The sequence below is a fragment of the Scyliorhinus canicula genome, chromosome 25 (genome assembly GCF_902713615.1).
Source record: "Scyliorhinus canicula chromosome 25, sScyCan1.1, whole genome shotgun sequence".
In the NCBI taxonomy this organism is placed as follows: domain Eukaryota; kingdom Metazoa; phylum Chordata; class Chondrichthyes; order Carcharhiniformes; family Scyliorhinidae; genus Scyliorhinus; species Scyliorhinus canicula.
This window is the reverse complement of record NC_052170.1, coordinates 9,236,686-9,253,077: the sequence shown is the minus strand read 5'-3', so window position 1 is coordinate 9,253,077 and position 16,392 is coordinate 9,236,686. Positions and strand designations below refer to the sequence as shown.

The 16,392-nt window shown below is 50.4% G+C and overlaps 1 protein-coding gene across 1 annotated transcript in view; it reads left to right on the top strand.

Annotated features, from left to right (window-relative positions):
- The first annotated feature begins 5,919 nt into the window (after positions 1–5,919).
- Positions 5,920–16,392, top strand: part of best2 (bestrophin 2) — a 29,618-nt gene continuing 19,145 nt past the window's right edge. Inside the window, exons 1-5 of the mRNA XM_038784866.1 lie at positions 5,920–6,010; positions 6,175–6,393; positions 8,513–8,607; positions 12,153–12,386; positions 13,994–14,148. Coding sequence (XP_038640794.1) covers positions 6,242–6,393; positions 8,513–8,607; positions 12,153–12,386; positions 13,994–14,148 — 636 coding nt within the window. The 5' untranslated portion in view covers positions 5,920–6,010; positions 6,175–6,241. The remainder of the gene's footprint in view (positions 6,011–6,174; positions 6,394–8,512; positions 8,608–12,152; positions 12,387–13,993; positions 14,149–16,392) is intronic.

The window sequence follows — 16,392 nt, the reverse complement described above, 5'->3', positions numbered from 1 at the left end:
TGTTGGTAGGGGGTATTGTTGGTCAGGGGTATTAATTGGGGGTAGGGGCATTAATTGGGGGTATTAATTGTTGGTAGGGGGTATTAATTGGGAGTATTAATTGTTGGTAGGGGGTATTAATTGGGAGTATTAATTGTTGGTAGGGGGTATTAATTGTTGGTGGGGGGTATTAATTGGGGGTGGGGCATTAATTGGGGGTATTAATTGTTGGTAGGGGGTATTAATTGGGAGTATTAATTGTTGGTAGGGGGTATTAATTGGGGGTATTAATTGTTGGTAGGGGGAATTATTGGTCGGGGGTATTAATTGGGGGTGGGGGCATTAATTGTTGGTAGGGGGTATTAATTGGGGGTAGGGGGTATTAATTGGGGGTAGGAGTATTAATTGGGGGTATTAATTGGGTGCAGACAGAAGACAAGAATTGGAGAAAGCTACAGAGACGAGGAGATGGAAGGATTTAAACTTTTAATAAAAAGTTGAGAGTTGGTTTGGGAACAAACCGGGCGTTATGTTGATTTTAGTACTACTGTAGATGGTCACTGAGCCATCAGGAGAGTCCGAATTGAATTATACATAACCTTCCTGCAACCTAACAGTCTGTGGTTCCACATCCACCACCAAATCTGATGGGGGTTTGTCCAAGGGACATTAAGACAATGTTTCTTGAAGTAATATTAATGTGGTTTTTAGATTAAGGATTGAAGAGACTGCGTCTTCTGTGAAATCCAGAGTTGACGGTCCAGATTGTCGAATGTCTCTGGATGGGTTGCAGAGTGAGGGTGGCATAAACTGACAGCTAAAACCCGACGTAAGACATTTTCCAACGACGTTTGTGTGAATGCCTTTGTCCGTTCTGTAATCGTTCATTCGGTTTGAATTTCGCCCTTGTAATTGTAGCTGCACAGGTTACAGACTCGGGTGGCCTCACACTGAAGTGTCTGCGTGTGCCTGGGAGCAGGATGGGATCGTCTTAACTCTGGTGTGATATGGCCAATTTCAGGGCAGCTGCTGGTTCTGTATTCTGTTCCCAAATTCATCGCTGCTGACTTCAATGCAAACCAAAATTGGGAGCGATGTACAACGGGCAGGGCCAAACCCGTTCCGCCCGGTTTACACAATTAGTCAGAGACGAGATTATTCCCTTGTTTTACATCGACAATATCATTATCTGGGTCCTTGAGGAGCACCAAGAGAAGATTGGTGATATTTACACTGACTCGGCTTTAGTAAACTGATTATCGAAGTCTGCTGTTTAATAAGCTGTAACTATTACTCATAGAAATTAAATTAGATTTGCTGCACTGCAGAAGTATAACATATTTAGTGGACTAACTCTTTTTAAGGCACTATTTTCAAAGGTGAAAATAGCAGGACCAACTGGCAACTCTGAAGAACTGCCATTCTAGCGACGCCAATTTATTTTAAGGGAGTTTGATTTTCCAAGCTTACAACACGCTCCAGACTCTTGGAATATTGTGAGCAGTTTTGGGCCCCGTATCTAAGGAAGGATGTGCTGGGCTTGGAGAGGGTCCAGAGGAGGTTCACAAGAATGATCCCTGGAATGAAGAGCTTGTCATATGAGGAGCAGTTGAGGGTTAGATAGATAGAATTTACAGTGCAGAAGGAGGCCATTTGGCCCATCGAGTCTGCACCGGCTCTTGGAAAGAGCACCCTACCCAAGGTTAACACCTCCACCCTATCCCCATAACCCAGTAACCCCACCCAACACTAAGGGCAATTTTGGACACTAAGGGCAATTTATCCAGGGCCAATCCACCTAACCTGCACATCTTTGGACTGTGGGAGGAAACCGGAGCACCCGGAGGAAACCCACACACACACGGGGAGGATGTGCAGACTCCACACAGACAGTGACCCAAGCTGGAATCGAACCTGGGACCCTGGAGCTGTGAAGCGGTTGTGCTATCCACAATGCTACCGTGCTGCCCCACTGGTTCTTGGTCTGTACTCGATGGAGTTTAGAAGGATGAGAGGGGATCTTATTGAAACTTACAGAACACAGAGAGGCTTAGATAGAGTGGACGTGGAGAGGATGTTTCCACTAGTAGGAGAAAATAGAACCCAAAGGCACAGCCTCAGACTGAAGGGATGATCCTTTAAAACAGAGATGAAGAGGAATTTCTTCAGCGGTGGTGAATCTGTGGAACTCATGGCTGCAGAAGGCTGTGGAGGCCAAATCACTGAGTGCCTTTAAGACAGAGATCATAATAATGATCTTTATTGTCACAAGTAGGCTTACATTAACACTGCAATGAAGTTACTGTGAAAATCCCCTAGTCGCCACACTCCGGCGCCTGTTCGGGTACACTGAGGGAGAATTCAGAATGTCCCATTCACCTAACAGCACGTCTTTCGGGACTTGTGGGAGGAAACCGGAGCACCCGGAGGAAACCCACGCAGACACGGGGAGAACGTGCAGACTCCGCACAGAGAGTGACCCAAGCCGGGAATCAAACCTGGGACCCTGGAGCTGTGAAACAACAGTGCTAATCACTGTGCTACCATGGTTCTTGACTAATAATGGGATCAGTTTTATGGGACGAAGGCAGGAGAATGGGGATGAGAAACATATCAAACATGATTGAATGATGGAGCAATCTCGATGGCTGAATGGCCTAATTCTCCTCCTACGTCTTATCGTCTTATGGCCTTAGGAATACAGTAGACCAAGGGGGCAGGATTCTCTGACCCACCACACCCGTTTTCTGGTGCGGCGCACCCCCGCCAGCAACAGGATCCTCCGTCCCGGCAGCCGGCCAATGGGGTCCCATTGTGGGCACCCCCACGCCATCGGGAAATCCACGGGCATGGATGCGCTGCTAGCGAAGTGGAGGATCCCGCCAACGGAGAATCCAGTCCAACGACTTCCTTGTTTGAGCTCATCCAGCTTCCAAGAACACCCATAGCAAGGGAGTTTAATTCATCTCTTTCCTGGCCAATAGACCCACCTATGGGTGCTAAGGCAATTTAGGGTCAGTCTGGAGGCTATCTTGGCACCCAAGAGTGGTTACAGCACAGAATGAGGCCATTCAGCCCATTGTGGCCATGCCAACCCTCTGCAAGTGCAAATCAGCTGGTCCATCTCCTTTGCCTTTTCCCCCTGAAAGTGTTGTTCCCTTAGACAATGATCCAATTCTTCTTTGAAAATCACAATAGAATCTGCCTCTAGCATACTCTCAGACAGTGCATTCCCAATCCTAACCGCTCGTTGCCTAAGAAGGCTTTTCCTCATGTCGCCCATCTTCCTCCCTTCTTAGCAATCGCCTCAAATCAGTTGTCCTCTGGCTCTCCGTCCTTTTGTCAACCGGGAACAGTCCCTCGCTATCTACATTGTTTCAATCCCTCAAGGTTTTGAACACCTCCACCAAATCGTCTGTCAAATCTGCTCTCTTGGGTTGGATTGGATTTGTTTATTGTCACGTGTACCGAAGTACAGTGAAAAATATTCTTCTGCCAGCCCCAGGAAGCGGGAGGTGTAGACGGAGTCAATGGATGGGAGGCAGGTTTGTGTGATGGACTGGGCGGTGTTCACGACTCTCTGAAGTTTCTTGCAGTCCTGGGCCGAGCAGTTGCCATACCAGGCTGTGATGCAGCCCGATAGGATGCTTTCTATGGTGCATCTGTAAAAGTTGGTAAGGGTTGATGCACGATCAATCTCTATTGAAGCGAGATTGTAGTCCAATTGAAGGCTTTAATGAACAAGTAGTTACCCCAGCAGCTCCAGTACAGAATGACTGCTGTGGGTGAAACACAGACTCTTATACTCCGCCTGCTGGGCGGAACCAGCAGGCAGGTTCTACCACTCATACTACAGTATAAGGTACATCCCACCTAGGTACCGCGATACCCCTAATATAGCCTACCACAGGGTTAATGTGGACATGCTGAATTTCCTTAGTTTCCTGAGGAAGTATAGGCGCTGTTGTGCTTTCCTGGTGGTAACCTCGACGTGGGTGGACTAGGACAGATTTTTGGAGATATGCACCTCCAGGAATTTGAAGCTGTCAACCATCTCCACCTCGGCTCCGTTGATGCTGACAGGGGTGTGTACGATACTTTGCTTCCTGTAGTCCTCCAAGGAGAACGGCCCCAGCTCCTCCAATCTACCCAGTAACTGGAACCGTTCTGGAGAATCTTTCTCCGCTCTCTCTCCAATGCCTTCGCATTGTTCCTAAAGTATGGTGTCCACGCCTGGAAGCAAATACTCCAGTTGAGACTGAACCAGTGTTTCAAGGGATGGCACGGTGGCACAGTGGTTAGCACTGCTGACTCACGGCGCCGAGGACCCTGGTTCGATCCTGGCCCTGGGTCACTGTCCGTGTGGAGTTTGCACATTCTCCCCGTGTCTGCGTGGGTCTCACCCCCACAACCCAAAATGATGTGCAGGGTAGGTGGATTGGCCATGCTAAATGTGCCTTAATTGGAAAAGATAATTGGGTGCTCTTAATTTATTTTTTAAAAAATTAGTGTTTAATACAGGTTTATCATAACTTCCTTGCTTTTGTAATCTTTGATAATGTCCTGGAGCCCAAATACTTTATCAACCCCGCTCTCAACCACTAATGAGTTGCCACTTTTAGTTATTTGTGCACATATACCCCTTTCTGCTCCTGCTCCCCCTTTGGAATCAGATTATTGACTTTGCATTGCCTCTTCTCTAAAGCAGGCATTTTCAAAGTGGGGGTCACGACCTGCGGATGGGTCGCGGGCGGGTGTTGGGAGCGTCGTGGAGCCATCCTTCGTGGAGTTCCTGATCGGGGGAATTCAGTAGCAACGGCTTTAAATATGAAGGCTTTAATAATGCGGGCATGCTGCACATGCATACCCGCTCATCAGTGCTCATTCCCGGAGCCTGGAGAGAAACACCGCCTCCTCCTGACATCAGCGTCACCCAGGAGCATAATTATTTTAAATTCAATTCAGTCTTCATGCATTTGTCTTGAATATGCCCAATGGCTGAGTCTGCAGAACCCCCTTTGATAGTGAATTTTAGAGGTTAAAAAGATTCACAATACTTTGAGTTAAGTAATTCCTCCTCCGCTATGTCTAAAATCATCGCATTTGCAGACTGTAAATCACCCATCTGAGGAAAAGTTACATTCTGCATCTGCTCTGTAGGGTCCTGAGAGAATAGTGCCCGTTCCAATGAGATCAGTTCTCCTTCTTCATTATTCTAGACTACAGAATATAAGCCCAGGGGCACCTCTCGCATTAAAAGCAAGAGAAAATGGTGGGTCGCGAATATCGGCCGGCGTGGGTCGCGAAAGTCGGCCGGCGTGGGTCCCAAAGGATGGTCGGTTGGTAAAAATGGGTCCCAGGGAAACACTGCTCTAAATTGTCTGGCCTTTTATTGTCACAGACCCAATCACCGTTCTCTCTTGCTACACCATTGAGATACTGGAGTATTTACATAGAATTTACAGTGCAGAAGGAGGCCATTCGGCCCATCGAGTCTGCACCGGCTCCTGGAAAGAGCCCCCTACCCAAGGTCAACACCTCCACCCTATCCCCATAACCCAGTAACCCCACCCAACACTAAGGGCAATTTTGGACACTAAGGGCAATTTAGCACGGCCAATTCACCTAACCCGCACATCTTTGGACTGTGGGGGGAAACCGGAGCACCCGGCGGAAACCCACACACACACACAGGGAGGATGTGCAGACTCCGCACAGACAGTGACCCAAGCCGGGAATCGAACCTGGGACCCTGGAGCTGTGAAGCAATTGTGCTATCCACAATGCTACCGTGCTCTCAGAACCAAATCCCGATACCTCCTGGAGGAGGGAAGAATGTTGGCTCGATGTGGTGGGCGGGGAGTAGGGTAGAAGACAAATCAATTGGTTGTCACTCTTTTTAAAAATATAACTTTTTCCCCCCCTTTCCTACGTTTTTTTCCAGTCGGTCTGAAGCTGCCCATGTGGATGCCTCAGGATTGAATCCCACTTGGATCCCTGGAGTGCCGAAGCCAAATATCTCCGAGCATTGGTATGATTGATCTCTCCATTTGGTAGCCTCTTAGCCCTTTCTCATGTTCTGTATCTTCCCTGTTGCTGAGGGTGACCCCCCACCGTTCTCAGCACAGAAAACCAAGGTTGACGTTTACCTTTCAGCCGCGCAGAATTGAATCTCTGAACTACTCTTTCCTCCAGCTTCTCCGGAACCCTTTCTCCATCTCTCTCTCTCTCACGTTGAACAAGGTCTTTGGCAACTCGAGGAATGACCATCACCTACACAGCCAGAGTCGCTAACGTCCGCTTCTGCAGTTTCTCCAAACTGCTGGTTCTATGGAAAGGCAGCATCTACAAACTCCTCTACAAAGAATTCCTCGTCTTCTCCTTCATGTACGCAATCCTCAGCGTAGCTTACAGGTTAGTAAACGCGGGGCTGGGCGAACCTGCCGTGTATTTAATGGTGTCCACTGTCGCCCCATCGTGATTCTGACCTCGTGGTTGTTCTGAGCACCAAATTGCCCCTTAATTGGGAAAAAAGAATTGTGTACTGTAAAAATTTTTTTTAAAAGGTGGGTTAAGTGACCACCCCTCCCTCCCTGCCCCCTCCTTCCACCCAACTATGGGGAACTTAAAAAAAAATTAGAGTACCCAATTCTGGGTGCTCCGGCTTCCTCCCGCAGTCCAAAGATGTGGAGGTTAGGTGGATTGGCCATGCTAAATTGCCCTTAGTGTCCAAAATTGCCCGTAATGTTGGGTGGGGGTTGCTGGGTTACGGGCATAGAGTGGAGGTGTGGGCTTGGGTGGGGGTGCTCTTTCCAAGAGCCGGTGCAGACTCGATGGGCCGAATGGCCTCCTTCTGCAGTGTAAATTCTATGAAATCTATGAAATCATTTTTTTCCAATTAGGGGGCAATTTAGCGTGGCCAATCCACCTACCCTGCACATCTTTGGGCTGTGGGGCGAGACCCATGCAGACACGGGGAGAACGTGCAAACTCCACACGGACAGTGACCCAGAGCCGGGATCGAACCCGGGTCCGTGAGGCAGAAGTGCTAACCACTGCGCCGCCCTGCTGCCCAACTAAGGGGTGCTCAAACTCACCTGAAGACCCGGTGCTCAGGAAGGGGAAAACCCCTGAGGCAAATTCTTTGACACTCTGATGCTATCTCGTGACAGAGGTCTGTGCCTGATTGGTTGTCATTTCCCGCTAACATTCAAATAGCCAGTTCATGCTCACCATCTCACCTGTTAAACGAAGACTGCTGCCTCTCGGCGCTGAGGTCCCGGGTTCGATTCCGGCCCCGGGTCACTGTCCGTGTGGAGTTTGTACATTCTCCCCGTGCCTGTGTGGGTCTCGCCCTCACAACCCAAAGTGTATTCCGTAGGGTTGGCTCCGTGTTTGGGCACTGCCAGCCTGGATAATGAGTCACAGAGGGCCGGACATTTCTGAACCTTGTGCTCCCAAAGATGCCTCTTCTTCCTGAATTTTGCCCAAGTGTTCCTAGGTATAAGACAGGATCTGGGTCTCTTCTAAAAATATTATTTCCCGGAATGTGAGCATCACTGGTTAGTGCAGCATTTATTGCTCGTCCCTAACTGCCCTTGAGGGGGTGGCTGCAGGCATCTACTCAGTGACTCACCGTTTGGAAATCCTTGACTCTGGATGTGGAGACATCTGAATAGTCACTGGGGCTAAAATTCTCAGAGGGAGATTGATAATTATAATCTTTATTGTCACAAGTAGGTTTACACTGCAATTAAGTTACTGTAAAAAGCCCCTAGTCGCCACACTCCGGCACCTGTTTGGGTACACAGAGTGAGAATTCAGAATGTCCAAATTACCTAACAAGCGCGTCTTTCTGGACTTGTGGGAGGAAACCGGAGCACCCGGAGGAAACCCACGCAGACACGGGGAGAACATGCAGACTCCGCACAGACAGTGACCCAAGCCGGGAATCAAACCTGGGACCCTGGTGCTGTAAAACCACGGTGCTACTCACTGTGCTACCGTGCTGCCCGTCATTGTGCATCGATTGTGTTTAATTATATACAAATGGAGGGAATTTATTGGGGTTTCGCCTGAGTAGATATAACGAGGCACTCATTAGAATAGCAGTGTGGTCGGGTTAGGAGGCGCGTGCTTGCAATTTCTCACTCCGGTAATTAAATGTAGAACTGAGCAAGGATCAGTATCATCTCTCACCAATTGGCAAGATCAGGAGAAACTTCTACGCAGAGTGTTGTTAGAACATGGACTGGTTTCCCGAAGGGAATAGTTCAGGTAATGCTGGCTGTAAAAGTGGATAAACATTTGAAGCAGAGGGAGATACAGAGTGATACAGGGAAAGCCGGGCAATGGGATGAGTTTTGGATTGCTCCCCAATGACAGGCTGAAGTTGCTCCACCTGTACATCCATACAGTGCAGGAGTAAGCCATTCGGCCCATCGAGTCCGCACCTAATGGCTGGAAATGGAGAAAAAAGTCTGCGGATAGTCCGTTCGATTTAAACATTTTGTGATTTTAATTTCTGTCAAAGGTTCGTACTGATGGAAGAGCAGAAGAGATACTTTGAGAAACTGGCCTTGTATTGTAACCACTATGCTAACCTGATACCAATGGCGTTTGTGCTCGGTAGGTTTACTTGATTTAATCGTTGTATTTTTGTTTACTTTACCCCCACACCTTTTCTAAGATTTCTGGATGAACAGGATTCTCTTACCTCACCTCCTAGTCTAAGTCCTCTGGCCTTGTTGCATTGTTATTGAGAAGCAAGTAGATTGGACATGGCTTGTTCAGTTTTATTTTTGGTAGGTAGAGGTTTGATTCCAATTTCCACTTTTCGCATAGCCTGTCTGAGGCCAGAGACTCACTGTTTGGAGCTTATTGTGAACAGGCCTCTGGGATCTTCCACTCTACACTTGGTAAACCCAATTCGCCAGGCAGCGGCGACTTAATTCCCGAGAACATAGCACCCCTACAGTGCAGACAGAAGCCATTCGGCCTATCGCTATCCTGATCAAAAGATTTACGATTGGTCAAGGCAGCCACACGTCTTCTACCCCTCCCAGGGATTGGGGTACAGCATGCAGCCCTCCACCCCCTGCCGAAGCTATCCAATGATCAGCTGAGAGTAGAAAGCAACTTGGTTCGATCCCAGACCTGAGCCCAGAAAGCTGCTCTCGCCCAGGGCAATGCTACCGTTGTTTTCAGTGAGAGAGGCCAAAATGGCACCCCCGCCCATTTGTGAGAAGGAGGCAGGCGGGATACCTCTGCGATACCCCCAACCTGCCAACACATTCCTTCAATATTTCCCTCCTTCACAATGATTCACGTGTCAATAAGGGAAGGTGGAGGCCATGGAGTGGAACTTGACCGCACGTGATCAAGGGAGTTCCAATGCGTTGCGCCATCCACATTGCCAGCTGTTGTTTTGTACAAAAGACCAGCTCAATACGACATGGTGGCAGGGATGCGAAGCATCTTTGCTCTCAGTGAACTCCGATCTCTTTCCACAGCCACCCAAAATAAATGTGCGATGGTGTTCAGGAGAAAATAAAAGCCAATCGGCAATTAAAATGCAGAACGAGTAAACCACAAGCCAACCCAATCCCCTATTCTACTAAGCTGATCATTAGTATGTCAAAGACTGAGAATTTAATGAACTCAACATGACAACATACGATCTGTGGACTTAATACCAGCAGCATTTCCTTTTTATAAACTAAAGAAACTTGCAATTTGAAACATATTCTAATTGTTTGCATACTGAAATTTGCATGATTGTGCAACCCCTCTATTATTTTATACTGTGTCTGCGTGGGTTTCCTCCGGGTGCTCCAGTTTCCTCCCACAGCCCAAAGATGTGCAGGTTAGCTGGATTGGCCGTGCTAAATTGCCCCTTAGTGTCCACAGATGTGCAGGTTAGATGGGGTTACGGGGACAGGGCAGGGTGGTGCGCCTCGGTGGGGTGCTGTTTCGGAGGATGGGCCGAACGGCCTCCTTCTGCAGTGGAGGAGGCTCACCATCGGCCGTCGGTGGGATCTTCTGGCCCCCGGCTGAAGTCTGCGGCGTGGCTGATCGCTGGGGAACCCGCCGTCTTTCTGCCGGGAAGTGTTGGAAAACCCGGCCCTTTATTCTAATTTTAACGATTGTCCATAACTACGGCTTGTTCACTTGTGTCGTCACCACAACTCCATGTTGACTTTTCACAAAACAATTAACCAACCAACCAAAGGCAAGATGCCAACTGCCCGAGATGGACAACGTCTATTTTCTGAGAGCTGGCACCTTGGCCAAGCTTTGCTGTGACATGCACGGTGGCTCTGATGCGGCGTTAATCACCCCCCACCCTCCATCTCTCTCTTCCCCCTTCCCTTTCCAATCGCGGTGCTCCAAATATTTGGAGGTGCCCAGAGCTGGACGATTGGCTGGTTTAGCACACTGGGCTAATTAGCTGGCTTGTAATGCAGAACAAGGCCAGCAGCGCGGGTTCAATTCCCGTACCGGCCTCCCCGAACAGGCGCCGGAATGTGGCGACTAGGGGCTTTTCACAGTAACTTCATTGAAGCCCACTTGTGACAATAAGCGATTATTATTCTTATTAATTGAGATATTATCTTGCCGCAAAAAAACCCCTCCTGTTGTCCAGGACTGGCGAATCGTTCCTGGGGTGTCTTGCCCAGCATTAGTCCCACCAGCATCACATCAACAAAAGCAGATACAACATTCATCTGATTCCTATTTGCGGGACCTGGCGTACTGGATGGCTGATATGTTAGCCGATATAACAAGTGCTGTACTTTAAAGCAATTTTAAGTCATGATGCGAATGCAGTTTTTTCCCCCTGCTAAAAACCCTCCAAATCACATGACTTCAACACCTGACAGCTGACGAGAGAGAGACAATCTCTTGACCTCTGTCAACTTGAGCTGGAATTGAATCAGGGCACCAGTAGACCAAGGCCGCAGGACTAACCAGTCCTTGATGTCTGGGGTAGGTCACTTTAGCACAATCCACTATCCCAGACAGGGAAACAGCGGCATATGTGGTCAGATCATCGGACTAATGACCCAAAGGCCCAGGCTTTGGGGACACGGGTTCAAATCCCACCCCGTCAGCTGGAGGGATTTAAGTTCAGTTACCTAAATCTGGAATGGAAAGTAATGGTGACTACGAAACTGTTATCGATGGTTGTAAAGATTCACTCATGCCCTTTTATGGGTGGAAATCTGCCATCTGTACCCGGTCTGGTCTACCTATGACTCCAGACCCACAGCAATGTGATTGATTTTTAACAGAACCAACAGATCCACAGCAATGGCCACTTAACACAAGGGCAATTTGTGATCGTAGAATCTACAGTGCAGAAGGAGGCCATTCGGCCCATTGAGTCTGCACCGGCTCTTGGAAAGAGCACCGTACTTAATGGGTAATGGGTAACAAATGCTGGTCTTGCAAGTGGCTCCCATATGAAACACACACGCCCTTAGTGACATTCCATGAAATAATAAATGGAAGAGTACAACCTCGTCACTTGGATGGGGGATCACCTGATTAACTCATGTCCCCAAGCCAATGGAAATTGCTGGGTTTTTTTTCTTTGAGCGATAATTCATTAGTCCACAATCATCCTTCGCAGAATCCCGACAGTGCAGGAGCAGGCCATTCGACCCATCGAATGTGCACCCACTCCTCTCGAAAGAGCGTTCTACCCTTTTCACTCCCCCCGCCCCCCCTCAACCTAACCCGCACATCCCTGCACACCAAGGGGCAATTTAGCACGGTCAATCCACCTAATCCACCCTGACGCACATCTTTGGACGGTGGGAGGAAACCGGAGCACCCGGAGGGAACCCACGCAGACACGGGGAGAAGGTGCAAACTGCTCACAGCCAGTCTCCCGTGGCTGGAATCGAACCCGGGTCGCTGGCGCTGTGAGGCAGCCGCGCTGACCTTTGAATCACTCTCCTGGCAATCCAGCTTTGTCATTTGCCCCCCCCCCCCAATTGTAGCAAGTTAGAATCATAAGAACTTACAGCATGGAAGGAGGCCATTTGGCTCCTTTTCCCGGTGCTGTCCCTTTGAAAGTGCTGTTGTGCTTCATCCCAAACCCGGTTATTCTCCGTCGTCGGAATTGGACTGTTCCATAAATTTCCTGCCTGCTTTCCTCTTCCCAGGGTTTTACGTCACCCTCGTGGTGAACCGTTGGTGGAGCCAATACACGAGCATCCCGCTTCCCGACCGGCTCATGTGCGTCATCTCCGGGAACGTGCATGGCACCGACGAACGGGGGCGCATGCTCCGCCGCACGATGATGAGGTACGCCAGCCTCTCCGCCCTCCTCATCCTCCGCTCCGTCAGCACGGCGGTCATCAAACGCTTCCCAACGATGGACCACGTGGTAGAGGCAGGTGAGGCAACTATTGGGAGCGTCTCGGAACCTGTCTCTGGAGTTTGGGGGGTTGGACTGGCAAGGCCCAGGTGCCATTCCCATTCCTTAGGAAGCGATGGGAGGGGTGAAAGAGAGAAAGATGGGCTCACGGCGGGCCTGTCAGTTTGATGGAAATTGTCCTGAAGGAATTCTCCGACCGTTGGGATACTCGACGGGTTTCCCGGCGGTGCGGGGAGGCTTCAATGGGAAATTCCACCGGGAGTAGAGACCGCCTCGCCGCCGAGAAACACGGTGGAGCGGAGAATCCCGCCCAACACCTTACCCAGTGAATTGTTCCGGAAGGCGCTGCCTGAATTAATGCTGCTGGACGCAGATCCAATAATGCACATCAAAAGGGACTGGATCAATTCGTGGTCATGGGGAAAGGGGGGCGGGGTAGGTGGAACGATCAGCTCCTTCTTTCAAAGAGCTGTCACGGGCGCAATGGGCTGAACAGCCTCGTCCTGTGCTGTGTCATTCTATTCTATGGTACCGGAGTCACCGGAATCTATCATCCTGACTTGGAAAAACCGCATTTATATGTTGCCTTGGACATTCCAGTCACGTGGCACAGATCACTTTGAGGTGTGACACTTGACGTGCCCAGTTGCCATCTACATTTAGTTGTTCCCAAAGCCCCCTTAGCATTGAGAATGTGCAATCCCTGCAGAATCAGGACATAATTGCACCCAGGCTTCCAAATATCTCCCTTCCCTACCCGTCCCACGAGAAAACGGCAACAAATATTGATACCAACTCAAAAAGAAGGTGGTTGGCCGCTGCCTGCTTTATTGAGGTAACCATGGCAGCCATCTTGCAGGCCACAGGACGCCGATAAACAAGTTAACCCGTTTAGCAGTCTTGGCATTTGTTCATCTTTAGACTCGACCATTCCAATACACTTCTGTCTGGTCCCCCTCATTCTACCCTCCGTGCCCTAATGGGCACCAGCTACCTGTCCCCCCGCGCTCGCTGACCTACACTGCCTCCTGGTCAAGCAACATCTTGATTTTAAAGTTCTCACCCTTGTTTGCAAGTCCCTCCATGCCCTTGCCCCCCCCCCCCCCCCCCCCACCCCCCTCTGTAATCTGCCCCCAACCCTCCAGGATCTCTGCGCTCCTCTAATTCTGGCCTCCTGCGCATCCTCGAGTTTGAATCGCTCCATCATTGGTCCTCAGTTGACTAGGCCCCGATCGCTGGAAATACCCTCCCCTACTCTTCTCCTCCTCTCACGCCTTCCTTTAGCACATTCCTCAAATTAAAACCTACCTCTTAGGCCAAGATTTTGGTCACCTGCGTAACATGGGGCTCAAATTCAGTTTTAGAATGCTCCTGCGATGCGCCTTGGGACTTTTGAATGACATTAAAGGAGCTCGATGAATATTGTTGTCACGGAAACAGAATTCCCTGCTCACTTATCCAGTTGCGCCTTAAAGCGTTTCAATGTCCACTTAAGCCATCAGAACTGACAGGCGAAGCCTTGGTTGAAGGCCGAAGGATAATGGCGGGGGTGGGGGTGGGGCAATGTATTCAAGCTAATGGCACTTGGATTGTTAGCTGTGAAGGAACCACTTGTTACCTTTGCAGGGTTCATGACCAGAGATGAGCGAAAGAAGTATGAGAGTCTTCACTCTCCCTACAACAAGTACTGGATCCCGTGTGTGTGGTTTACAAACCTGGCTGCAAAGGGTCGCAAGGAGGGACGGATAAGGGATGACAACGCACTCAAGCTGCTGATGGAGGTACTGGGGCGTTGACCGTTGCTGAATCTCAGCCGAGCTGGGCCACCACATGGTTCAAACCATATCTCGTATCAGTTCTCGGTCTTCTGCGCTATAGTTTGGCATCTAGCTGGGTCAGCATGAGATGGGTCGAATGGCCTCCTTCTGTATCATTTTGCCCCTGTAGGCTTACGATCGTAGAAAATAGGAGGAGGAGTAGGCCATTCAGCCCCTCAAGCCTGCTCCACAATTCAGTTAGATCACAGCTGATCTACCTCAGTGCCATTTACTGCACTTTCCCCATAGCCCTTGATGTCCTTAACTCTGCCTTAAACGTAATAATAATAATCTTTATTGTCACAAGTAGGCTTACATTAACACTGCAATGAAGTTACTGTGAAAAGCCCCTAGTCGCCACATTCCGGCGCCTGTTCGGGTACACTGAGGGAGAATTCAGAATGTCCAATTCACCTAACAAGCACGTCTTTCGGGACTTGTGGGAGGAAACCGGAGCCCCCGGAGGAAACCCACACAGACACGGGGAGAACGTGCAGAGTCCGCACAGACAGTGACCCAAGCCGGGAATCCAACCTGGGACCCTGGCGCGGTGAGGCAATAGTGCTAACCACTGTGTCACCGCCCCGGCAAGCTGGAAACCTGCTCTGATTGGGCCTCTGTCAGGAATGGAGGCGTGGGGACGGGGACTGGGGGGGGGGGGGTGGGGGTGGGGGGGGGGGGTTGGACGCCTCCCCCAGTGGCACCCTTTTCACATCAGGTGACCCACCCAATGAGGTCTTCCACCTCCCCATAACCATCTCTCCACCATGGGCGCTACATCCTCCCCCCCTCCCCCCCCCTCCTCTCTCCACCATCTCTCTTTATCGTGAGACCACCCATACTAACCCGATCCTGGACTCCAGGACTTTGAGCCTGGAGACTGCCCGTAGTCCCAATCCTGGCCTTGGCTCGTGTGGTAGTGACCACTGCTGTATATATTAGGGTATGTATGGTAAGGCCCAGTACTACAGGTACGGGGGTCGTCCCTGCCTGCTGGCTCCGCCCAGTAGGTGGAGTATAAATATGTGTGCTCCCCGTACAGCAGCCATTTCGCCAGCTGCTGTAGGAGGCCACACATCTTAGTGTAATAAAGCCTCAGTTGTGTTCAACTCTCGTCTTTGTGCAATTGATGGTGCATCAGCCCGGTGGTTCTCTGAGGCGGGACTGCCTCCCGAGTGAGAGGCGAAAGCCCCACCTCCGTCCCATCGGGCGGCAGGGATGCGTTCCCCACTGACTCTTCGGGCGTTGGGGCAGGAAACCCTTGACCATGGGAAAGATTCTTGCCTTTGATCTCCACAAAATAAAAGGAAGACTTTCATTTGCATGGCGCCTTTCATGAGTCCCGATTTCTCAAAGCTCTTGACAGACGATGAAGTACACCTGGGAATGTGGTCAGCGTTGTGACGTAGAAAGCACAGTTGCCAATTTGTGCACAGCAAGATCCCACAAACAGCAGCGTGATAATGACCAGATAACCTTTCCTTTTTTTGTGTGAAGTTGAGGGATAAATATTGGCCTGGGGTGGGGGCGGGGGGAGGGGGTAGTGGGGGGGGGGGGGGGGGGGGGGGTAGGGGTGGAGGGGGGTGGGGAGAACTTCCCTGTTCCTGTTTGAAAGAGTTCCCGTGGGATAGTCACCCAAGCAGGCAGTTGGGGCGTCCTGATCTAACATCTCACGAAAAGAGACGGCAGCTCTGACAATGCTGCACTCCCCCAGTACGACACTGAAACGCCAGCGTGGGTTTCTGTGCTACAAGTCCTGGAATTGAACTTGTCGTCGGGGCCTTGTGGCTTCTGTCCACCTGCTCCACGGTTTGAGCGAATCGTGTTTAATTGTAGTCAGTCGTTGAGCTTTAACTCTCTACCTTTACCTTCACCGTCGCTGATTGAGCTGATGGAGGATATTGCGCACAACAATCCCGTGCGACAAAACGTTGACGGAACCCCAGGCCACCTGTATTTCCTGTGGCCTCGAGGAGTCTGTGCCCCATGTGCCTACAGATTGGAGCCCCCTTTTCGGTTATCTTAAGGGGTTGCGTCTCACGCTCCCGGGGCTGGATTCTCTGACCCCCCCCCCCCCCCCCCCCCCGCCGGGTCGGAGAATCGCCGGTGGGGCGGCGTGAATCCCGCCCCGCCGTCTCCCGAAGTCTCTGGCCCCGGGGGGTGCCCCCACGGTGGCCTGGCCCGCGATCGGGGCCCACCGATCGGCGG